The sequence below is a fragment of the Corapipo altera genome, unplaced genomic scaffold, assembly GCF_003945725.1.
Source record: "Corapipo altera isolate COAL_440 unplaced genomic scaffold, ASM394572v1 61287, whole genome shotgun sequence".
Lineage (NCBI taxonomy): Eukaryota > Metazoa > Chordata > Aves > Passeriformes > Pipridae > Corapipo > Corapipo altera.
In genome coordinates this window covers 193702-218893 of record NW_020885033.1, presented here as the reverse complement: position 1 = coordinate 218893, position 25192 = coordinate 193702, and the positions used below count along the sequence as shown (strand labels likewise).

Below are 25192 nucleotides of genomic sequence, written 5' to 3'. Positions count from 1 at the left end.
GTTCCATAAAGCCATTTATTCATGGCACAGCAACACAGAAACAGCCTGAGCTGGTGCTTCCAAGGAGAAGTCGTGTGAATGGTAAGACTGGGTAGTTTCCTTAACAGAGCAGATCCTCCTGGAAGATATGTCGAGGCATATGGATGACAGGGGGGACATTAGATACAGCCAACGTGGCTTCACCAAGGGCAAATCATGCCTGACTAATCTAGCGGCCTTCTATGATGGAGTGACTGCATCAGTGGAAAAGGGGAGAGCTACAGATGTCATCTACCTGGACTTCTGTAAGGCCTTTGAAACAGTCCCCCAAAATATTCTGGCCAATAAATTGGAGGCATATGGGTTTGATCAATGGACTGTTAGATGGTGTTGGGGTTTAACCCCAGCTGGCAAATAAGTACCACACACTTGCTCACTCCCTCCCTCCCCTGCTAGTTGGATGGGTAATCAGAAAAAAAAAAGTAAAACTTGTGGGTTGAGATAAGAACAGTTTAATAATTGAAACAAAGTAAAATATAATAATACTAATAATGTTAATGATAATAATAACAATAATAGTAATTGCAATTGTAATGAAAAGGAGAAAGAAATGAAACCCAAGAAATACAAGTGATGCACAATACAATTGCTCATCACCCTCTGACTGATGCCCAGTCTGTCTCTGAGCAGCGATTGGTCACTTCCAGCTAACTCCCCCCAGTTTATATACTGGGCATGATGTTCTGTGTCATGGAATATCCTTTTGGTCAGTTCAGGTCAGCTGTCCCAGCTATATTCCTTGCTTTTTGTGTACCTCCTCACTGGCAGAGCATGAAACACTGAAAAGTCCTTGACTTAGGGTAAGCACTACTTAGCAACAATCAAAACATCAGTGTGTTATCAACATTATTACAGAATCACAGAATCATTTAGGTTAGAAAAGACCTCTAAGATTGAGTCCAACCTTTGACCGATCACCACCTTGTCAACTAGACCATAGCACTAAGTGGCACATCCAGTCATTTCTTGAAAACCTCCAGGGATGATGACTCCACCACCTTCCTGGGCAGTCCATTCCAATGTTTAACAATCCTTTCCATGAAGAAATTCCTCCTGATGTCCAACCTGAATGTCCCCTGGCGCAGCTTGAGGCTATGTCCTCTCGTCCTGTTGCTAGATGCCTGGGAGAAGAGGCCAAGCCCTACCTTGCCACAACCTCCTTTCAGATAGTTGTAGAGAGTGATAAGATCACCTCTGAGTCTCCTTTTCTCCAGTTGCCTCAGCTGCTCCTCATATGACTTACCTTTGCTGCAGACTTGCCCTCTGATCTCAGAGGCTTCAGATTCCTGAAGGCAGTCCTTACCAGTAAAGACTCAAGTGTAGAAGGCATCAAGTACCTCAGCCTTTGTCATTAGGTTCCCTACCCCATTCAGCACCAGGCTCACATTTTCTCTGGTCTTCATTTTTTTTGCTGATGTACCTGTAGAAACCCTTAATGTTACTCTTCACATCCCTCGTCAGTTTCAACTCCAGGTGGGCTTTGGTTTTCCTAACCTCATCTCTGCACACTTGGACAGTGTCTCTGCATTCCTCCTGGGTCACTTGCCCCTTTTTCCAGCTCCTGTGTGCTTCCTTTTCGTGTTTTAGTCGTGAGCTCCTTGTTCGTCCATGCAGACCTGTCATCTTTGCTTGATTTCCTGCTCATTGTGATGGACCGTTCTTGAGCTTGGAGGAGGTGATCCTTGAATATCAAGCAGGTCACCTAGATCCCGTCTGATCTCCAGGACTGCCTCCCATGGGATTCTTCCAAGCAGGTCTATTCTCTCAGTATGCTCAACTCCACCATCTCACAGTCAATGCAGCCCAGGCTCCCCCCAAGCTTCACATCACCAACAGTTTGTAAGAATTGTAAGAAAAGCTTCCTTGTTTGTAAGAATTGTGTCCAGCAGTGTCTCCTTTTCAGCCCTGTTTTGCCGATTACGAGCTCTCTCTTTTCCATAACACCCTGCACCCTTTGTTTGCCAACCCATTCCAGTACTCCCTCGATTGTGGGTAGTCATCTCCCTCCCCTGTTATTTCTAGTTTAAAGTTCTTGCCAGGTTGGCCAGCCTGTTGGTAAAGATGGTTTTGCTCCACTTGGTCAGGTGGATCCCATATCTCTCTAACAGTCTTCAATCCTTAAAGAAGGGTCACCATGGTCATAAAATACAAATACCAATTGTCATTGCCAGCTGAGCAACCAACTGTTGACCCACAGGATACTTCCATTCCTCCTCAAGCTCTTGCTTTTCACTGGAAAGATCAATGAGAAAACTACCTGGGCCCCCATACCCTTGACCATTGCTCCCAGGTGCATGTAGTCACACTTGATATGCTCCAGGTCTCCTCTGGCAGTATTGGTGCCCATGTGAAGATTCGCAAGGAGTAATAATCCCAGGATTGGACAAACCTTGTCAGTATCTCCCCAGCAATCAGTAAATCTCCCAACACAGCAGGTCAGATGTGGGCCCCCATCCCCTAAAGCATGGAGTCTGCCACTATTATCACTTGTCACTTCCTTCTGGTGCTGCTGTGTGGCTTGGGTTTAACTAGCTCAGATGATTCATTGGACAGAGTTCCCAGACCTTCATCTGCTGTGAGGGTACTGCATCTGTTCTTTAGCTGGAGATATGCAGGTGAAGCAGGAGCCTTCTTTCTGCTTCCAGAAGTCACAGGTTTCCAGCCTTTGCTATTTCCTAACCCAAGTAGCACAGACCACCTGATTCTCCTTCAATACAGCTGAGACTTCAGGCTGCAGGGTCTTGAAAAACCAGTAGATCTCTCTCTCACCTTCTCTGATACCACACAGTCTGCTGACCTCTTCCTGTACCTCCTTGGCAACACAGGTCCTGTTCCACTGCACACCTTCTGCAGGCAAGGAAACTGTCTCCCTCTACCCCAGCCTCAACGAGAGACCCCAAGCACTCACTGTACTCTGAGAGTTGCATCCTCCCTTTGGGAGTTCGGTCTGGATTGAGACCTCTGACATTATAGGGATAGTTGCATCCATGGCTGGAGGTGGTACCCTGTGACACATTAACACCATTACTCAGGACATGGATGCTGTTCTCTGCAAAGTTTCTGGGCCCCTTCTGAGTCAAGTGCTGCATCTGTTGTCTGCCTCTGTTATCTATGCTGTAAGAAGAAACTCAGGAAAATATTTGCAAGTACTACTTTGTAGAAATACCCCATCATAGGCAGGTTTCTTTTTTTTCTGGATAATCAGAAAGGTACCAACAGCAAAAAAAAAAGGGAAAATATGTTTAATTTAGTAAGGATGTAAACTGATAATTCTATTTTTGAGTTTCATCTTTTTTTCTTTTCCTGATTTTCAGTATTCGGGGAAACCTACTCTTTCCCATAACTTCCTAATAAATATTACCATAAAGGAAATTAGGAGTGAAGAAAAACTTTTTGAAAACAAGCTCTAAGTAAAATTTGGTCAGTTGAAATTTTTGTGAAAACTTTTTAGTGCCAACAAAATGAATGAAAAACTACTGAGTAGGAAAAAGTCAAATTTCTTTGTTCAAAAATAAGTCAAACACTTTATACTTCAGCAAGAGTAAAATTTATTATTATCTAATGATTCTAGCAAAAGACCAGAACCACTGTGTATTAATGGCAATAGATCCTTTCCCCTGAGAATGGCCTTTTTAACTGACAGGATGGACAGTACCAAACTTGTTTGGGAGTTCCTCTTCCAGGCAGAGAAGTTATGTTCAAGATATTTTTCACATTGTATTTCTCAATTTCAGCAATTTCAAGTTCCGGAAAAACTGCAAAATCTTGTTATTTGTGTAGGAGAAAGATTTCATATGAGAAACACAAACGTTTTGAATGCTTATCCAAAAATAAATGTTCTTCTCCTAACTTTTTTTGCCGCATCATTTAATATGTGTTTAGTAACACTTTACAAACTATCTGAATGAACTTAGGCCATTTATTTTGCACCAGATGCTTAAAATTCTCTGAAAGTGGTTTTTGGCAATTTTGATGATACCCAGATCAACTTGAAGAATGTTTGGAGCATGTAGGCGCTTAGGCTTTTGGTAATGGCTGGATATGCTAACCACTGTTTACAGGACAGAGGACAACAACATTTTTTAATTTAACGTATCATTTTCAAAGTTCATTAGAAATTTGTGATCACTCTATACATCACCGTCCTCTAATAATATAGTGTTCAGCTAGAAAGATGGAATATTATTTCTTTAGAATTCAGACTTTTTCTTTCTTCATAGCTAAAGACTTTTTTTTAAATCAGGATGACACTGAACTGCATTTTTTCCACAATCATTTTTTAAAACAGATCATTCTGTAATACAGCGGGGTTGAAAAGATCTTAGGTATTTTACATAGCATTTGTCCAGGAAAAAACTTTGCTAGCAGAAGTTTTTAATTACAGGATTCATCGATTACTCAAGCTGAAAAAGGGCATTTCTCATATTAGGTGACTTCCATTAACAGTTGATTGTTACTCTACCAAACATGCTGTTTTGCCTCATAAACAAAATCCAGTCTTTACTTGTTGCTGTTAAGTTGAGATGGCCAAAGCAACACAGAAACATTCTTCTTCCAAAAGCAGGACAGGAGAGGGATAGATAGATAGAACCTTTATTTTAACAAGTCACCGACATTTATAGCTCTTGGCATAACATACATGTTACATTACGATTGGTGCCTGTAAATAAACATGCATCAGGATTGGCTGCCCTGTAGCACGTTCACGATGATTCAGCACCTGTAGACTCACGGTGTCTAAGCTCCAGCAAGCTCACTCTGACTCCGCAGAAAGCTCAGGATATCTGCCTCTATAGTCCTGTCTTCCTTCTGGCAGACCTACTGTTAACCCCGACAATTCCCCCTTTTTTTTTGTATTTATGCCACAAAGATGGCCTTGACAGTCTGTTGCAGGGCCCTTTGCAACAGGCTGATCAAGCAAGGCATCAGTATCAACAAACCCTGATTCAAAGCTAAGAAGAAATGCAGCATTTCCCAATGAGGATGGATAACAACACTTCACCAAGAAAAAAGAGAGTTCATCTACCATCTAGAATAAGGACTCACTATGGTCTGACAGATTCATGTAACACATTCCTTTAAAATCTTGACACTCATGTAAAGTATTTTTAAGTCTACACAGTTTCTCTCTCTCATACAATCTTTTTCCAGTCATTCAATAGGTGGCCACCTCATTCTTCACTCACGCATAACTGGAATTTCTATTATACTTTTACATTGTAATTACACAGTTTACATTTTAAGTAGTTATTGACTGTGTACTTCTCGGTCTGTCATTTTTTGGTAGTCACATTCAACAACTGTACTTGGTTTGAAGAGGAATTATTATAAGGAATATAAGGTCTAACAAATTTAAATGAGATCTATTCTGATTTAGCATCTGTTTATGCACATACATAGTCTCTTTCCCCCTTTTTTGTATTTAAAAATAGTCATTTGATGTGTAAAATGCTTTATTGATAATAACTTGTTCTAGGAGTGAGTTAGTTTTGTTTAGAATACTAAAGGCTAATAAAGTCAAAGACATAACACTGGTGAGTAATTTCTGCATTTTGCATCTTGCAGTAATTTGATTTTTCTACACAACAAAATAGAAACAATGTCATTTAAGCTAAAAGAACATAAGAAAGTAATGCCCATACACTTTTAATTTCTAACTGAAAGGCACTTAATTTGTTTCATAACCTAAGTTCCACTGTTATAACTATTATCTGTTATTGATGCTATTTCCTTTTGGGTACTAACTTCCAGTTAAGTCAAAGTTAAGAAGACAGTATTACATACAGAGCATTCTAAAGGAGATGATTAAGGAACATCAAGAGAAATTACACATCATGTGTTATATACACTACTTGATCTTATTTTTACTTCCACTTGTCCCATGGGCTTATTTGTATGTGTTTAAGTCAATTCACTGTGGAGACAATGTAGTCTCGATACTCAGGCCACACAGCTGATCTAGTTATGCAAAAAAAACCTTATTATTTGGCTGAATGGACTTCCTCGATGAGTTTGCTGCAGGGAGACACAAATGTGATGCCAGGAAGGGGAAAAAGGAAAGAAAGAAGGTTTAGTTTGCAATCACCGGACTACAGTAACCTGGATTAGGATTAAATTTTCTGAATTACTCTTAATTATTCTTTTAGTAAGCAGACATATAGAAGGGCAAAAAGGGGAAAAAACAACAATTTAAACCTTTGAATTTAACTGCAACGAGTTAAAGAACCATTTGAATAATAAAAATCTCAGGAGTTTTTAAACATCGGTAATTTAAGTAGAAACATGAGGTTTTTGTCACTTTACACAGGTTAAAACAAAAGGTAAATAAGTTAAAGCTTCTGTTTGTAGTTGAATATTATTGTATCATGTTCTTCACTACAAAACAAAGTTAAAAAGGGACAGTTATTTTAGTGAAAATTTCTGAAATTGCAATGCTCAAGTCACATGTATTCTATTTTTTATATAAAGTTAGTACTTAAAAGTCTTATTTATCCTTGAGATAGGTGGGACATGTTTGTAGCTTACTGAAATTTAATCTTTAAGGCACTAACATTTATTTTCTCATTAGAAGAACTATCCTTACTTTCACTTTTTACATTAATTAAAAAGGGTATTAGAAATTTTGTATGGAATGAAGTGCTCTATAAAGCAATTTCTATTCATGTGTAAAATTCAGGGTTATATTATTCTATTAGCACATCATCTAATTTTATATTTTTGTTCATCTTTTAGCAACATGCTGTAAGAGCTGTATATTAATACAAATGGTATTTCACTTCTTGAACCTAGTTACTCATAATTCACATCTTGACTGAACCGAAGGGATATTGTATCAAATATGGATCAAATTAGCTTGTACAATAAGTTATCATGGGATTATCTACTCAACAGTGTTAATACTGAATAAGAATCTCTGACCATTTACATTAGGCATATCAAGAGAAGTCTCACAGCAGTAGTCACTAAAGGAAAATAAAACAGTTATTAGAATTCACATAGTATATTGCAAATAATTCTGTTAAAGACATCCATGCCCCCTCACACTGAGTATAATGTTGTAACTTTTAGAGATTTATGCCGGATGTCTGCAGCGGGACATGCACTCCAACCTGCAAGAATTGTTTTAGCTTTGGAAAAACAGCAAATTACAGCATTAGTTGTTCTTACAGTTTTTTCAAAACTTCCTAAATTGTGGAGAAATTAAAATAATGTCTGAGTTACGTGAGTAATGTGTGATTGGCAGCAACGCATGATTTCTGTCTATAGTTGGTACTTAGAAAAATGAATAGATAAGTCACTATTATAGTCTGCTAATACAGCTTGAAATTCAGTATCTTCCGTGAGAAGTCAGTCCAAGTTGTCTCTGATGTCTGGGATGTAGTTAAATCTCGGCCCTTGTTCATTTGCCTCTTCTAGGCGTTCTTCACCTTTAATAAAAAACTTACAAGTTTGTTATTAATAGTTTAGTCAGTTTTAAGTGGTTATTGTGGGTAATTTCACAGTTTTTCTCTGAGGCTGAAGGCTTAGTGACGATTCTTTGCAGTATAATTCTCTCCGTAGGAGATAGGTTCTATGGTTTGGTTTTTTGAATTTTTTCTGGAGCATTCTTCAATCCTGCTTCTCAAATAACATTGGTTAGAACAATCACATTTAATTTTAACTCAGTTTCTTTAGGTCTCTGACTTCTGTATTTTCTTTTACTCTCTTTATCATTTTGAGCAGCATTTTATCAGGTTGTACTGCAGAACAATTCTTTCTTATCGTAAAGCAAAACACACTGAATTTCAAGAAGGCCACTGTAACTTTGATAAAAGAAAGTAGCAAGGCATTAATTGAGCAGGTTGATAAGTGTCAGTTTTCATTATGAAGAGACAACTGGCTGTTCGAAATTCCAGCACATGGAAATCCTTCAGAGGATGGGATTACTGATTTTGATAAGGGTTTTATTTGCATAATTGGATTAAATATAGTTTTGTATCCTTTACTTTTCTGTTATCAAGCTACACATAGCTTGGGATTTGAACAGCATTTTTGAAATTGAAACTTCCACCTTTCTAATGTAAGGATGCACAGTAATTCATAGGGCAGATTTCTGCCTCTCTGGATGCAAAACATGAAACTGGAGAACAGTCATGTCCTTTCAGACTTAAGCAGTTTCACCCAGCCTCTGAAAAGATATGATCAGCTAGGATTTATAAGCAACTAATTCTGAATATTTGCAGATATTATATACTTTTCTGGGATAACATAATATTTTGAGAATATTTGTATGCATTAAGTAATGAAGAATAGGAATGCTTGAAAATTCTAAACACATTACTTGAACAAAATAGTTATAACAGTTTAACTTACACAGATGCATTTAAGAATTTAACAACTGCAAACAACGTTTAGCAACTTCCAACTTTAGCAATTTAAATAAAGCTACAGCAAAACTCACTCAGGTTGCCCCAAATCAGGGTCTTACTTATAGGAGCATACCAGGGGATCAGGGATGCTTCCTGGCAAAGCAGCAACAGTTCTGGTCTAAGCTTGTCACTTGATAACAAGGACACACCTCTGCTGCTTAGCACAGAGACTAGAACAGATGCAGTTTAAGACAATTTTAGATACCTTCAAAATTACGCATATTTGTATTTCACAGAATCTGAGTAAGGCAGAATTTGTCTTTTGAATCCCCAAATGTAATAAACCTAAACAAATCAATGGAAGGCTGTAACTAATAGTCAGTTGTGTTCTATTTTAGAGTTTGTTATTGGTGCTGTTATCTTTTCCAGCAAAATATCTTTGGGTGAAAGAGCATTTATACTCTTTTATTTCTCTTTTTAAGAAAACTTCACAATTCTGAAAGCACTCGAGTTTTCAGAATGTTTTCTGGTTTTCAGCAACAACTTGCATCAAAAAGAATTGCCTAAGAAAATTTCCACCTCTCAGTCTTTCTGGCATATGCTCTACTGAGAACAGAAAAATCAAGGTTATCAAAGAAGTTTACATGTATTGTTTCTTGCTTGTTGTTATAAAAGGTAGAAAAGGTTTTGATTTCCTCTATTCCCTTACTAAGCAACAGTTTAAATTTGAAAGGCTGTCTGCTGCTAGGCAATTCCCTGTATTATCTCTTTAGATCTTATCTCTCTCTCCACAAAGGTGGAAATTTCCGGCTAAAACGGCCCAATTTTCATTTTCTTACTTTTTTTTTTTTCCCCTCTGGCAAAAACTGCCTTTGTCAACTAAGAAACCTTGAACCAGGCATTTTACTAAATTAGTCTACACAAAACCTTTTCTAGCAATCTGTAAAGACTTGTCTGCAACACACAAATCAACAAAAGGGTGCTGCACGTCTGTCCGCGCGGGGGGGGAGGAGGGGGGAAGGGGAGAGGAGGCAGGAACAGCTGTGCCTGGCGCCACCTCCGCTCAGCTCCGGTGGAAAGCCGTTTCCCCCACACACACACGCTTCGGAATTCTTCATCGCAGGCAGGGGGACCGCCAGCCCTGCGCCGTTCCGCCATTTCAGCGCGCTCCCCCCCGCGCGCCGCTGTCAGCCGCCCTGCGCCCGGCTGCTCCCCCGCTCTCTCCCCCCACCGCTTGCGAGCGGCGGGGGCCGTCTTCGCAGGGTCCCAGCACAGCGTAGGTACCCCCTCTCTTTTGTTCAAGACACTTCGGCCTTTCACTACATTAAACTTAATCTGTGAGAACTTTTTAAAACAGTTGCATATCGTATGTGTTTTGCCTTACACACACTGTGAAACTGAAACAGTTAACTAGCACATGAAGAAAGAATAGGTAACTCAGGCTGCGAAAAGGAAAGAAAAGAAGGTGGGTGCCGACTCCAAGCCCGAGGGCACATACAAAGACGGGCTCTGCTCTCTTGTCCTCCGCCCGGCCCCCGCTGAGGGGCCGCGGCACTCAGCTCGGTTTTGCCGCCCCTTTGTTCGCTCTCCAGTTTGTTTCTGCCCCGCTCCTTTTGCCTGCACGTCTCGATTTGAATTTCTCTCCTTAGTTGTTTCCTCGGCTGAGTCACCTGGTAGAAAACCTTTTTCTGCAGCGGCGGCACTGTGTGTGAGCTGGGATGGAAGGTCTCCCGATCGGAGGGGGAGCCTAGCGTGTTGGGCAGTGAGTCACGGTTCGGTCCCGCACGGCTCGGTCGGGGTGGCGTGTGTCGGGTAGCGATGCACTGCTCCCCTCTCAGCATGGCGCCGACGCCATTACGCGACTACGCAGCTGAAAATTCTCGCACCGGCGGCAATGGAGGGGAGAGGCCACTCTTTCTTTTCTGCCTCCGGGGATAAATTGCTAGGTTTTTCTACATTTTTTGGCTTGGAGGCGTGGGTTTTTTAGAAGCGCAATCTTTTAAAGTTAGAAAGACAGTTCGTTACGGTTTCAGGACGCTAGCAGCCTGCTTATCTTCCTATGTGAAATGTAGTCACTATGGCTGACTGATAGCTTTGCTCTTTACGGCAACGCAGCTGCCGCAACTGCATGTTTTGTCCCATTACAATTTTTGTTCCTGATGGCTCGCCCCGATAGCTTACCTAGCGAGGCATCAATAAATCTCAGGTCCGGACCTAGCAGAACTTCCACTGCTCTCAAAGCTTCATTGGGCGCTGTCTCCCCTGTGCGTCAGCCCACGTGTCCAACTCTCTCTCGGAGAGAAATCACTGCAAACTCTCACTCTCGGAGAGAAATCTTCAAATTCTCTCTCTTCTCGGAGAAAAATCACCTTGAACTCTCTCTCGGAGATAAATCCCTTCAGCGCAGCAATCGCGTCGGCGTCACCAGATGTCGCTGTTGAGACGGCCTAAGCGACACAGAAACATTCTTCCAAAAGCAGGACAGGAGAGGGATAGATAGATAGAACCTTTATTGTAACAAGTCACCGACATTTATAGCTCTTGACATAACATATATGTTACATTACGTTTGGTGCTTTTTCATAAACATACATCACGATTGGCTGCCCTATAGCAAACTCACGATGATTCAGCATTCGTAGACTCATAGTGACTAAGCTCCAGCAAGCTCACTCTGACTCCGCAGAAAGCTCAGAATATCTGCCTCTATAGTCCTGTCTTCCTTCCGGCAGACCTGCTGTTAACCCCGACATTTACTTGCACTGTTTCTTCTTAGATGTAGTAAAAAAAGAAATCACTTATAGATAGTAGAATTTCCCTTTTCTGGTTTTTTCTTCTTCATTATTGTGGCAGCATTCATTCTCCGCCACCAAGTTTTCACATCAGTAAGAGCAATCCTACCTTCTGTTAGTTTAACACATTCATATATATTGGTTATTGATACTGTTGTTGAACATTGCATATTGCATTTTGTTCTTCAGAACTAAAATAAACAACATGTTAGCAATAATTCAGGGTACTTCAAGCTTACTTGAGGAAACTGAAGTATTGCAATAATTGCCATTTCCTTTGGGGTTTTACTCTTTAAAAGCAAAAGCACTTAGGCAAAAACTGAAGGTGGAAAATTAATGATGGAAGTTTTCAGTTTGTTAAATCAGAAACTAAATAATTGTTACAATCAAAGAATAATTCAACTTGGAAGGAACCTCAGGAGGTCTCTAGTCCAACCTCCTGTTCAAAGCATGGTCAGTGCTGAATTCAGACCTGTTCGCTCAGGGCTTTACCCAGTCAGATCTTGAAAATGTCTAATGATGGAAACTACACAAAGCTCTCTGGGCAACCAGTTGTGCTACTTACTGTCCTGGGTTGCTTTTGCTCTGCTTTGTTGTCCCTCTAGCGGATATGGGGTTGTTCAAGTCCCTCATGAGAACTGGAGCCTGTGAACATGAAGCTTATTCCAGTTACCTGAAGGAGACCTGTTTGACTTTACATGGCAAGCTTTTGGTAGAGGTGGGGGGTGCACAGATGGCTTCTATGAGAAGACACCAAAAGCTGTCCCCATGTCAGAAAGAGCCATTTTGAGCTGGCTCCAAGATGGACCCACTGCTGGCCAAAGTCTGAGCCAACCAAAGACATTATTAGCATCTCTGTGATAACATATTTTAAAAAAAGGGTAAAAAATGCTGCACAACAGCAGCTGGGAGAAAGGAGTGAGAATATATGAGAGAAACAATTCTGCAGACTCCAAGGTCAGTGAAGACGGACAGGGAGGAGGTGCTCCAGTGGCTGGAGCAGAGATTCCTCTGCAGCCTATGGGGAAGACCATGGTGAAGCACACTGTCGCTCTGCAGCCCATGGAGGACCCCACACGAGAGCAGGTGGGTGTGCCCTGAAGAAAGCTTACAGCCCATGGAGAGCCCATGCTAAAGCAGGGTCCTGGTAGGTACAGTGGTCCTGTGGAGAGGAGCCCATGCTGGAGCAGGTTTTTTGGCAGAACCTGTGATCTTGTGTGGAGACCTACACTGGAACAGTCCATTCTTGTAGGACTTCACCCCATGGAAAGGACCTATGATGGAGCAGTTCATGAAGAACTGTAGCCTATGGGAAGGACCCATGTTCGAGAAGGTCATGAAGGACTGTCTCCCATGGGTGGGACCCCATACTGGAGCAGGGGAAGAACATGAGGAGGAAGGAAAGGCAAAGACAGTGTTATGAACTGACCACAACCCCCTTTTTTTGTTGCCCTGTGCCACTTGGGGGGAGGAGGTGGAAGAGTTGGGAATTAAGTTGTTCCTGGAAAGAAGTGAGGATTGGAGGAATTTTTTTTTTATATTTCTTCTTATTTCTCATTATCCAACTCTGTTTGATTGGCAATAAATTCAATTAATTTCCCCAAACTGAGTCTGTTTTGCCTGTGATTGTAATTGCTGAGTGATCTCCCTGTCCTTATCTTGACCCATGAACATTTTGTCATATTTTTCTCCCCTGTTCTGTTGAGAAGGGAGAGTGATAGAGCAGCTTGGTGAGCACCTGGCGGTCAGCCAAGGTCAACCCATCACAAGACTTCATCTACTTCTTCCTGATGAGGTAGTCTGTATCAGATACCTACATCATCACCCACATTGTTATGTCATCTAATCCGGACCCTTAAGCTCTCACCTGGCTTATCATCCATCCCTAGGCAAAGCTCCACACATTCTACCTCCTCCTTCATATAGAACACCTTCTTGGTTTGTTTTCCCTAAAGATTCTGTATCTATCCATTGTAGCACTCCAGTTGTATGAGCCATCCCACAATATCTCTGTGATTGTAGCCCTGCAAATGCTCACAGACATCTAATTCCTCCTATTTTTCCCCATGTTGCATGCATAAGTGTGCAGGCACTTCAGAGAGGCACCCAGTCATACCAATTTCCCCAAAAGGGTATGAAAGCTTTCCCATAATGCTGATGTCCTGACATTTCCTTAGTTATGTGCACATGCTTGAAGTGGTCTGCTTTCAACATGATTTTGTTGATTCTGATGTCCCTCCTGTTTACACCACATCCTTTGCTTGCCTATCCAGTCTATGACTTACTCACTTGACTATTGGTCATCCCTTCCCCATCATTTCTAGTGTGAAGCTCTCCTTACCAGGTTGGTCAGCCTGTTGACAAAGCTGTTTGCGCCTCACTTAGTCATGTGGATCCTGTTTCTCCCTAGCAGTCCTCCATTCTTAAAGAGAATCCCATGGTCATAGTGGCACAAAGTCTAGTTGGAGGCCAGTAAATAGCAGCGTATCCCAGAGGCCAATACTGGGTCCAACACTGTTCAATGTCTTCATTAGTGATCTGGATGATGGGGCAGAGCATACCCTCAGCAAGTTTGCTGATGACACAAAACTGGGAAGAGTGACTGATACATCACAAGGTTGTGCTGCTATCCAGAGGGACCTCATACAGTTCAGAAAGGGGAAGTGCCAAGTCCTGCTCCTAATGGTATCCTGGGCTGTGTTAGACAAAGTATTGCCAGTAGGTCCAGGTAGGTGATCCTTCCCTTTTATTCATCACCAGTTGAGTACTGTATACCTGGAGTCCTGTCTCTAGTTCTGGTCTCCCCAGTACAAGAGTGACATGAACATACTGGAGAGAGTCCACTGAAGGGCCATGAATTGACACTACTTAACTGTCCTCAAGGTGAAAAAATTTCTCTTAACAAGTCAGGACCCCTCTTTTTTCAGTTTATGCCCAGTGTTTATCACCCTCCTGCATCATTTTGAAGAGGCTGACTCTTATCTTCTTGATACCTTGTAGGTATTGAAAGGCTTCTACTAGGTCCCCCCAAACTTTCTCTTTTCCAGGCTGAAAAAACCTACTTCCCTCAGCCTCTCCTCATAAGGTATGTGCTCCAGCTCCCTGACCCTGTGGCCCTCTACTGAACTTGCTCCAGTTTATCAACATCCTTCTCGTATTGATAGGCATCTAAACCTAGATTGAATAAGTCTCTGAGCCAATAAATGCAGTACTTCTCAATGTGGGATATTTAAATACTGAGGATGAAAAAGGTTTCAAGAGAGGCACCTTACCATCCTTTTAATTTTATTTTTATTCTTTAATGTTTAGGTGCCTTGACTCAAGCCATTCGCAATTTTGCAAAAAACCTTGAAGGTTGGCTTTCCAGTGCCATGATCAATATTCCACAGAGAATGATACAAACCAAGGTAAACAAAGTTTACTGCAGTTTTTTTCACAATTGTACACTAGATGTCATTCAAGATCTAAAAGTAGCAACCTTTTAACTTTTATGCTAAATGTCATATTTAGGTTGAACTTCAAAGATAAAACATGGGATTGGAAATAACTTTGTTTTGCCAAAAAAAAACCATAGGAAAAACAGTATTTGTTCCATTATATGTGAATTGCTCATAAATTAATACAACAATTTTAAAATTAAAATAGATGAAACAGAAGATTGGTCGATAATACAATGTGTTAAGATAAATGGAATTCTTCATAGGTTGCCTCTGTAAGTGCCTTTGCCCAGACTTTGAGAAGATACACATCTCTTAATCACCTGGCTCAGGCAGCTCGAGCTGTGCTTCAGAACACTTCTCAGATCAACCAGATGCTCAGTGATCTCAACCGTGTGGATTTTGCCAATGTACAGGTACCTTTGGCTTTAAAAACCAGACTTTTAAAAAAATTATAACTTCTACCTGATTTTTTTCATTTTTATTGTTAGTTCTTATTCTATCAAGAAAGCAAAGTAGGAACATTTTTCTGATTTATATATATACAGTGATTCAGTCAAAAATTTCCAGTTTCTGCTTTGACTGTAAGGAAAATAAAACCTCAGAAACATTATCTGTTTCCATTTTCTCTGAAATCTTCTTATCCTTCAGACCATGCATTCTGCCAATTTTTATTTAATGCAGATGAAAGTGTAGACTAAGTGTGTTGTTAGAATGAACAGCATGAACAATGCCTGAAGATGAAATCTTGGATAGTAACATAGCTTCTGATCTTCCATAAAAAAGTATTGATCGTACAGCACTATTTCTAGTACAGATGGTTTCATTATTTTTATTATGTTTCATATTTTTATTTAAAATACAATATCATATGTATACTTTAATTGTTTGTGTTTACATTTCTGACCTTTCCTAAGTAACTGGTTAGAACTATTTTCCAGTTATCTGTAAAACATCAATTTATTATTTTTCATTAGACTTATAAAAGGGTTTCCCTTTTGCCTCTTTCTTCTCCTTAGAAAAAATAACATTTTTTTTCTCCTGTTACTCAACTAACTTACATGGCCCAGATTACTGATAGTCATACATTTGTCTTCTTTCATGAACAAACATTTAAACTCATTTTAACAGAAGTTCAGAAGTTCACTAAGAACAGTTAAATTCTTTTTGCTTTTTTCAAAGATCTTTGAATAAATAATATTTAACACAATATAGTTATATTGCATAATAGTGTGTGATTTAGTATGTGACCCAGTATATGGTGTATTAAAAATTGTTCTGTGGTAAGATATAGGGTCTATGAATGTTGAGCTGTTAACTTGGCATGTGATAGCTAGAGTTTAAGAATATGGTCTATGTCAAATCAATATTGGTTTTCTCAAATTCCATTTAACAGAAGTATCCATACTAACCTTATTAAAACTTAAAAATGTAATATAATCACATTCCATGATAATACTGTGAATTGCTCATTATTGTACATGGACTGTGTTTGTCCAGTTGTGTGCTATTTATATTACTCATTAAGCAATCTGTAATATATTGCAGACTATGGATAAACACAGCAATCCTTTTTTGTCCATTAAACAAAGCTTTTTTTAAGTGAGGTGATTAAAAAATGTAACAGAAATTGTAGTTGGTCTTAACTCTGTCATGATTTAGTAATGCCATTCCCCAATTTAGTGTTCCCACTGAAACACACCAGACCTCCCACCCCTCCCCCTGCAGCAGACTGGAGAGGAGAATTGGAAGGACAAAAAAGGTAAAGATCATGGGTTGAGATAAGAACAATTTACTAGAAACAGCAATGAGATAAGAAAACAAACAGTAACAACAACAAGGCTAATAAGAGTGTACAAGATAGGCAAACGATTCACATGTGATTGCTCTCCATGTCTAACCCAGTACCACACTACTGCACACGCCATGCACCAGCCAAACCAGAAGGCTACCCACCCCCCTCCATCCCCTGCACATGGTGTGAAGTGGTATAGAATCACAGAGCATAGTCACAGAATTACAGAATCTTCTGAACTGGAAGGGACCCACAAGGCTCATCGAGTCCAACTCTTAAATGAACGGCCCATATAGGGGATTAAACCTGTGACCTTGGCGTTAGCACCAAGTTTTAATCAAGTGAGCTAATCTCAGGTATAAAATAACCTTCACCCTCTCCTGGCTACTGCAAAAAATTAACCCTGTCCTGACCAGAACCAGGACATTATCCACCCTTTATTTTATATCATCTACCTCATGCCCAGATCCTACACCTTGCAACTATATATATATATATATATCTACACAAGCAGAGGTATCATTTCCATAGTCAATGGCTGTTCCTCCAAGATGTTGAGTTCATTTAGTCCATGACTGTGGATTCTATCTGTCCTAGATGTCTTCCAGGGCAGAAGGGCTGGTGTGCTGTTGGCTGGTTGCAAGCTGCATCAGGAGATCACGACTGGTGTATCTGGAACAGTCTATATTCATTGTCCATGGTAGTTATGGCATACAGTGGCAGTGTCATTCAGCAACCAATATCATACGATTCAACATTACCAACTGTTCTCACCCAAAAATCAAATCTCCTTGAGGTACACATCGTGTTTCCCCATCCCTTTGCATTACCCACCAAGTGCACCCAGGTCCTGGAGCAAAAACAATCCCACGGAGGGGTTTGCCTCTGCTGGGGGTAGGACTAATCCAAACTGTCTTCCCTAACGCATTCCTCATATGCACCATGGGAACTTTATCCCCTTCTACAGTACGTGGAGGTTTTGATTGGACAGGGCCAGCTCAATTGGTGGAGCCTCTAGTGTTAACTAACCAGGTGGCCTTTGCTAAATGCAGATCCCAATGTTTGAAGGTCCCACCACCCATTGCTTTCAGTGTGGTTTTTAACAGTCCACTGTACCATTCCATTTTCCCAGAGGCTGGTGCATGATAGGGAATATAATATACTCACTCAATACTGTGCTCTCTGGTCCAGGTGTCTATGAGGTTATTTTTGAAACGAGTCCCGTGGGCCGACTCAGTTCTTTCTGGGGTGCCATGTTGCCACAGGACTTGCTTTTCAAGGTCCAAGATGGTGTTCCAGGCAATGGTGTGAGGCACAATGTGCGTCTACAACCACCCAGTGGTTGCTTCTACAATCATAAGCACATTACACTTGCCTTGGCAGGTCTGCTGGAGTGTGATGTAATCAATCTGCCAGGCCTCCCCATATTTATATTTCGACCATTTCGTCCCCCATACCACAGGGACTTTACCCGCTTGGCCTGTTTGTTTCACAGTTATGGATAACCTGGGAGATAGTGTTGATGGTTAAATCCACCATAGCTGCTATTTTGTTGACCACGTCCATTGAAATCTGACAACATCCATCTTGCCATTTTACTCCTAAAAACTGAATTTCCTGGGCAGATCCCTTGACCTTACTTTGTTTTATGTCAAAACCAACCTTCATGAGGATCTGGATTATCTTCTTCCCTTTCTCAAAAACTTCCTCTGCTGTGTTGCCCCATACAGTGATGTCATGCATGAATGTATTGCAAGTGTTCTGGAGCCTCGCCCTTTTCCAGTGCAGTCTGGATCAGTCCATGGAAAATAGTAGGACTGTGTTTCCACCCCTGGGCCAGTGAGTGTTTTAAGGTCGCTTAAAGAATCGCCAGCAAAGTATCAGCAAAAACAGGTTTAATATAAAAGTGACAGCATAACAAAATTCTTTGGCAAGGATCACTCTACTACTTACTAGATGGTTAAAGCACACCGAGAAAAAGCAAACAAAAATCCAAAATCAGTCAATCCAAACTGAAAGAAACCCAATAGTAATTATGTGGAGGCTGGGGGAAGGGGGGGAGAGAAAAGGATAGGAAAGGGTAAAGATAAAAAAGGAATATGGAAGACCCTTCTGTTGAGTCACAAGGTTTAGAGTAGACCCCTGTACTAAACTGAGCCCGGACTTGATCAACAGTTTATGCCTAAAGGCCCAAAAGCATTTAACTTAAACTTAACAGCACTTAAACTCAATCAATAACTGAAGTTAAATAATTTAGCAAAGAATTCATATAGAATTTACTATAGCACAACAGTAACTTACTTACAGGCCTAACTTACAAATCTAAAGTACTTAAGAATCTAGGATAGCAGCATTCCTAGTACATTTGCTATAGTATATTCACATTTGCATGCACACAGACCTAAAGAGTCTGTACAAGGTACCTTTGAAAGATTCCCCTTGAATTCAGTGAAATACTCACTTTGGATGCCTTTGCATCTTCTCAGCAGGCAAAGGGTTGAGCCTTGAGGATGGGGGGGGTATCATCCCAGGATCCATCGTTGTCATCTCAACCCTTCGAGCCCCACATTGGGCTCCAAATAAGGCTATCGTTGTTTAGGAATAGCATTTCCCAATTTAGTGTTCCCACTGAAACACTTCAGGCCATGTACCACTTGCTCGCTTCTCTCCCCCTCCCCTTGTGGAGGGCTGGAGAGGAGAATTGGAGGCACAAAAAGGTAAAGATCACACACTCCGGCAAACAGGAAAGACAATACCCCCCTGCACATGACATGAGTTGGTATAGAATAACCCCAGGTTCCTGGCTGTACCCCTCCTGGCTGCTGCAAAAGTTAACCCTGTCCTGACCGGAACCAGGACACTCCTTCAAAGCATTAGTAACCATGATACTTTGGTTTCTTGGTTCCTCTTTAGCTTTTACTCTCTCAACTTCCATTTGACTGCCCTTTCCATTCCTTGTTCCTGTAGTCTCAAACCTGGCAATTCCTGAAATTTTTACTAGAAAAACTTTGAATGGAGGAAGTTGAAAATTCTTTAATGAAAATTAATATGGAACATTGCAATGTATTTGTGATTTTTCATTGTATTTTTATGTGTGTGCTTTATTTGATGCCCATTTTTATACTTTGGATTCCTTATTCTCATTTTCTTCCAACAAAATTGAGAGAGACAGGAAGATAAAAATACTCATTAGTTTGTTTAATAAGTGTATTTCATCCTTTTCATTTAATTCTTCAGTCTTTAAGAATAATTTACATTTTGTGTTTTACTTTCATGTTTACCATGTGTTATAACAGGAACAGGCTTCCTGGGTGTGTCAGTGTGATGACAATATGGTTCAAAGACTAGAAACAGATTTCAAGATGACTCTTCAGCAGCAGAGCACTCTGGAGCAATGGGCTGCCTGGCTTGATAATGTAATGATGCAAGCATTGAAACCATATGAAGGAAGACCCAGTTTTCCTAAAGCAGCACGGCAATTTCTTTTAAAATGGTCTTTCTACAGGTAGTCTTCTAAATTATTTTATCTATTTTATTATTTGCTGAACTGTATGCTGTAATAATGTTGAAAAAAGTAATATCAGACAATAGTTCCCGAGAAATTAAGAGTCTTCCCCTCATCCACTGAAAGATTAGTGTTGTTAACATTAAACACAGTGCTATGTGCAACTCAACTCAGTAGTGGATGAAACGATCCTTGTATATTGTTTTAAAGACCTTGTGTAAGGGTAATGAGGTTGGAATTTTATCCTGATTTGGAAATATGCCATGAAACATTTTGGATTGAATAGCTATATAATTTTAAAGCAAATGTTTTAATACTAGTTATTAAAATACCATGGTTTCTATTTTTATTATGTAGGGACAAGAAAATATTTTTTAATGTGTAAAAAGAACAACAAGGCAAATGTTCCATCTCATCTGCTACTGTATCAGTTATCATAGTAAAGCTATTTTTTTTTCAAAATGGTACATATACTTTCTGAGAGTATCATATGGATGTTTTCATCCACAATCTGCATTTTTCTATTATAAGGTATACACAAACTTATCTAAATTTTACAAGTTTAAAAATCATACCAATTAAAACCTTTGAACTAGGAATGTGAGCACAAGACACAATATTTTGAAGGACTACTTTGTTTAAAATGAAATAATTTTAATACAATTTTGTTATTTAAAATTTTAACAGAGGTCTTCCTTTCACTAAGTTCAGTTTTTACATGTGCTCACATATTGGTAATTGTGCATACACCAAAACAAAAACTTTCCCATCTTTTTTAAAATTTAGCTTCTAGTTGTGTAATGTGGTCTCTAACCATGCTTTCATAAAAGGGGAGAGAAAAATAATTGTCTTTCCCAGACATTTCTTTCTGAAGCTACCATTGATCAGATGTTTTTGGATAGCATTGCTTTATTATTCTTGAAGTGTATATTCCATATGAATAAATTATTAAATAATTGTGATATTTATTTCATAATTTTTCCCCCCATATTTAAATAGCTCAATGGTGATTCGAGATTTAACCTTACGCAGTGCTGCTAGCTTTGGCTCTTTTCATCTGATCCGCTTGCTTTATGATGAGTACATGTTTTACTTAGTCGAACATCGTGTTGCTCAGGCAACAGGAGAAACACCTATTGCAGTTATGGGAGAGGTAAGATAATATGCAAGACAATGGATTGGTGAATTTAGCGATAAATCTGGATATGCATATACAATTTTTTTGAACATTTACATGGACCTATGGGATATTTTGTAATAATATTTGTAATTCATTGTAGATTGAGTTGCAAATACATTGGCATCTTCAGATTTGGGTTATTTATCTTCATCCATGTTTCACATGAAAGTAGCACAGAAGTACTTGCAGGATTGGGACATGGCATAATTTCATGCCTATATTTCAATGTATTTTGCTTAAAATAATCAGAGCAAAAGTCTAAATTCATAACCACTGTGTCTTGTTTTCCTCAGACCTCTTTTTTTTTTCAGTAACTCACCTAACTGTTAATTTTGTGCGAGTTGCTTAAGAATTTACATTATCTTAGGAGTTATCATCAAGGAATTGTACTTTTAAAGTTCTAGAGAATGGATAGATGTGGAGATACAATAGATAGTTCACTAGACTGACGCATAATGTTTTTATACTTGATGATCAGTATATCATGTTTTATCTTCCTGATAAGTTGTAAGTCACCTTGCATGACTTGATATATCATTCTTTCCTCAGGATATATTAAATAGTATAATTAAATATTATAAAAATATGTACTTTTTCATAGAGATGGGAAGTTGGCCTAATTTGTAGTTTGATATGACATTTTGTAAAAAAATAAATGACTGTTTCTGATTAGATACTTGATTGAACTCTGCCATTACATTTATAGCAAAGTATTGCAAAAGTGTAGTATTGCTACATTCTTGTTTTCTTGACAGACATAGTATATGTTAAATTTAATGTTTGTGGAGTACTGGGGGACTTCCTATAATGTTTTGGCAAACTTAAGGCAGATATTATCTTAGAGAGAAAATATGTAATCTAAAGCTTTGAGAGATGAAGGGAACAGGGAAGAAGTTGTAAACACTCATTAAATACATGGTTTCTTGTGTTTCTCTGCATTTACTGACTGGTTGAAATATAAAATGGGAAAGACTAAGGCTGGTTTGACAAACACTTGAAGCCATTATGAACTGTCTTTGCAGCTGAGAAAAGCACTCTGTTTCCTCCTCTCCCATCCCCTTAGATTTGTATATTGATGCTGGCACAAGTACTCAGGCAGACCTGTGGTTAACTGGATCAGAGAATTAATCCTGTGCAAAATAACCCCTTGGGCTAAGTTTCTTGGGTTAGTTCTGTCATGTGGTTCTTTGCATGGCGATGTGAAGACTTAAGGTGAAAGGATGGGTATGGGGAGGTGAGGAGGGAGTATGTGTGAAGGAACCTGGAAGGATAGGGCTGCTGCTGCTTATGCTGGTTTAATATTCACTGAAGTTTTATCTTTCTGTATTTCTGAAAAGGACTGAATCAGGTATGGTTAGAAATATATTTATTTAAATATTGTACTCCTTTCATTTGAGATTAACTCATCAAATTATGCTCTGCTGCTTATCATTTAAGAGAAGGATAAAAGACTCGGACAAGGAAAGGGAGGAAAGAAGTTTGCATTTTTCACTTGTGAGCAACTTTTCACTTTGTTTTTAGTATAAGTAAACTAGTCAGCCGAATATGCTGTAATAACCATTAACCTTATTTTCAGTGGTGCCATTTATTTACATTACATATAGTTTTACTACACTATAACTGCCTTTAGTGACACACCATTTTAGGGGAACTTTTAAACAAGTTTTTGGTTAAAATATTGCAGTTTAAAAATGGACACCGGTCATATTTTCTAGCATTCTACATCAGACATATCTCACTCAAAGCAACAAAGACCTTGACATGTCACCCTAAAAAATCCAAAACCATATGGTTAAGTTTATATCCTATTGTTTTAATTGCTGAGAATATTTTATTTTAATTTCCTTAGTATGAACGTGAATATGATGGAATGGAAAATGAACTGGTATACTATGGATGTGACTGCAGTCAGATGCATGCACTTTCATACTAGCAACAAACCATTAGAGCATACTACTGGCTTCATCATAGATAATCTAAGGTCATGTTTATATAGGACTGTGACTACACTTTTTATTGTTTATTTTGCAGTTTGGTGATTTAAATGCTATATCCCCTGGAAATATGGATAAAGGTAAGCAGTCAAACCTCTCTAATGTATCATTTTATTTAGAACTAATGTGTGTCTTGGAGCAAGACAAGTTCTTATTTTTTTTAAAATATAGTTAAGCAGAATCTAAAGCTGTATCATAATTTAAATTATGTGAATATCACTATTATATGGGTACAATATGCTATACATTATATATAATAATGATTACAATACTGTAGGGCCTTAATAGTTATTTTTTTTAAAATGTTTATTATTTACACAAGAAATTTTCAGAATTTCACCCAGAATTTATTTGTATATCCTGGTGAGAGAACTGAAGGGGATGGACAACTGGAAAAAGGAAGATATGATTGGTTGCTACACTTTCCTGTGTTTTCATATTTCATGTTATTTGCAAAATAAAGGCCTTTGTATTCAGATTTTTTCCCTTTGTACTATTTTTTCATTTTCTTTCTTTTTGTGTGTGCAGATGAGGGCAGTGAAGTTGAAAGTGAAATAGAAGAAGAGATGGATGAAAATGGAGAACCACAAGCAAAGAGGGAGAAAACAGACTTAAACCAAGCATTTCAGGCAGGGTGCATGCAGCAACCAGTGCTTGAGAGTGGAGTAGAGCAGAGCCTCCTGAACCCACTTCATAATGAGCACATTGTTACAAATACTCAGACTATCAGACAATGCAGTGCTACTGGAAATACATATACTGCAGTCTAATATTGAAGTGCCCCCCAACTACATTAGCCTTGTTGATGCTGGACTTAATGGGGTGAGGTAGGCAAATAGGTCTGAAAGTTCACTTATCAAATTTTAACTGTGTTGAACATTACCTTTTATTAGAGTTGTGAAATGTGTGTATGCATTTTGTCAGATGTTTAAAAAAATTTGTAAGCAAAATCATTTTACATTGGTTACTCAATATTATGAATTTTCCTAGTTCCAGGTGTCAATGAAGATTTTTGTCAAACTTTTAATGTTAATGCTTTTGTTTGCTTAAAATTAAAACAACTTATTTTTTTGTTAATTATTTGTCATAATGATTTCATATGCATAGGCTTTTAATTAGATGCAAAATATTTTAAAAAATACTTTCTTTGACTTATACTGGATGCATGCTCATTTGACAGCAGATGCATCAAATTTGTTATAAAAGGTACTTTTCATTGAACAGAACTAGAAGACACTATTTTGATGAAATTGTGAGATTCAGGGGGTATTTTTATCATAACGTTGGAGGGTTGGGAATATCTACTGTTTTCTTTCTGTAAGGAAGAAGTGTTTTCACTGCATTTACAAATGCAGAATAAGTGATAGAATTGTAACAATGTGGTAATGTGTACACTGTAGGCACACCTAATTATCTGATCTTGTGTAAACAATACAAGCTTCCTTTAAAATCAACAGCTCTGGATTTTATTTGCATGCCAATTCCTTTGGTTTTGGAGATTACTGATTCTATATTTGAGATCACTGCACAGATACTTTTGTTTGTCAAGTGGTACTGTAGTTAATAGAAACTAAACCAGAAAAAAAGTGACTTGATTTTTTTTAAGTGTACATGCTACTTATGTTGAACTGGGCATACAGGAAAACATTCCTTTTGGATGACTTTCTTCTATTCCAGGCCTTTTCCTACTGGTTTAATTTGCTGCTTTCATAAATGATAATTTATAGAATGTAAGAAATGTAGCAACCTGCATCATTTTCTTTTCAAAATATATTTCCCAAATAATAAAGTGAATTTAAATTTTTACAAAAATTTATTAAGGTAGTGTAACTGACACACCTCCCTTGTACTTATTCCCAATTGCATTAAATTTGGATAGGTGGCTAGATGGATCATTGCCATTTAAGAATGTACATCAGGGATCATTGTACCTCGGCTTTTACATGGTGCCTTAAACAGAACTGAAACTGATTTAGTATTTTTTGTTATTTTTCATAACTCTTAAAATTTATTCAACAAGGTGTGCCTGTCACTTTCAAATTTCCTAAATATTGGGGCAGGTTACATAGTCTTCAAAGAAATAAAGAGGGTTTTATTATTAA

General features: G+C 38.8%; 1 protein-coding gene across 2 annotated transcripts in view; it reads left to right on the top strand.

Moving 5' to 3' along the window:
• Positions 1 to 23860, top strand: part of LOC113959315 (transcription factor RFX3-like) — a 109796-nt gene extending 85936 nt beyond the window's left edge. The window contains exons 11-16 of one of the 2 annotated variants that reach the window (XM_027668242.1): positions 14489 to 14586; positions 14883 to 15032; positions 19708 to 19916; positions 20916 to 21069; positions 23128 to 23170; positions 23619 to 23860. In XM_027668242.1, coding sequence (XP_027524043.1) covers positions 14489 to 14586; positions 14883 to 15032; positions 19708 to 19916; positions 20916 to 21069; positions 23128 to 23170; positions 23619 to 23860 — 896 coding nt within the window. Of the gene's footprint in view, positions 1 to 14488; positions 14587 to 14882; positions 15033 to 19707; positions 19917 to 20915; positions 21070 to 23127; positions 23171 to 23594 lie in introns of both variants that reach the window. The other variant, XM_027668243.1, reaches the window with a different exon arrangement.
• The last annotated feature ends 1332 nt before the right edge of the window (positions 23861 to 25192 follow it).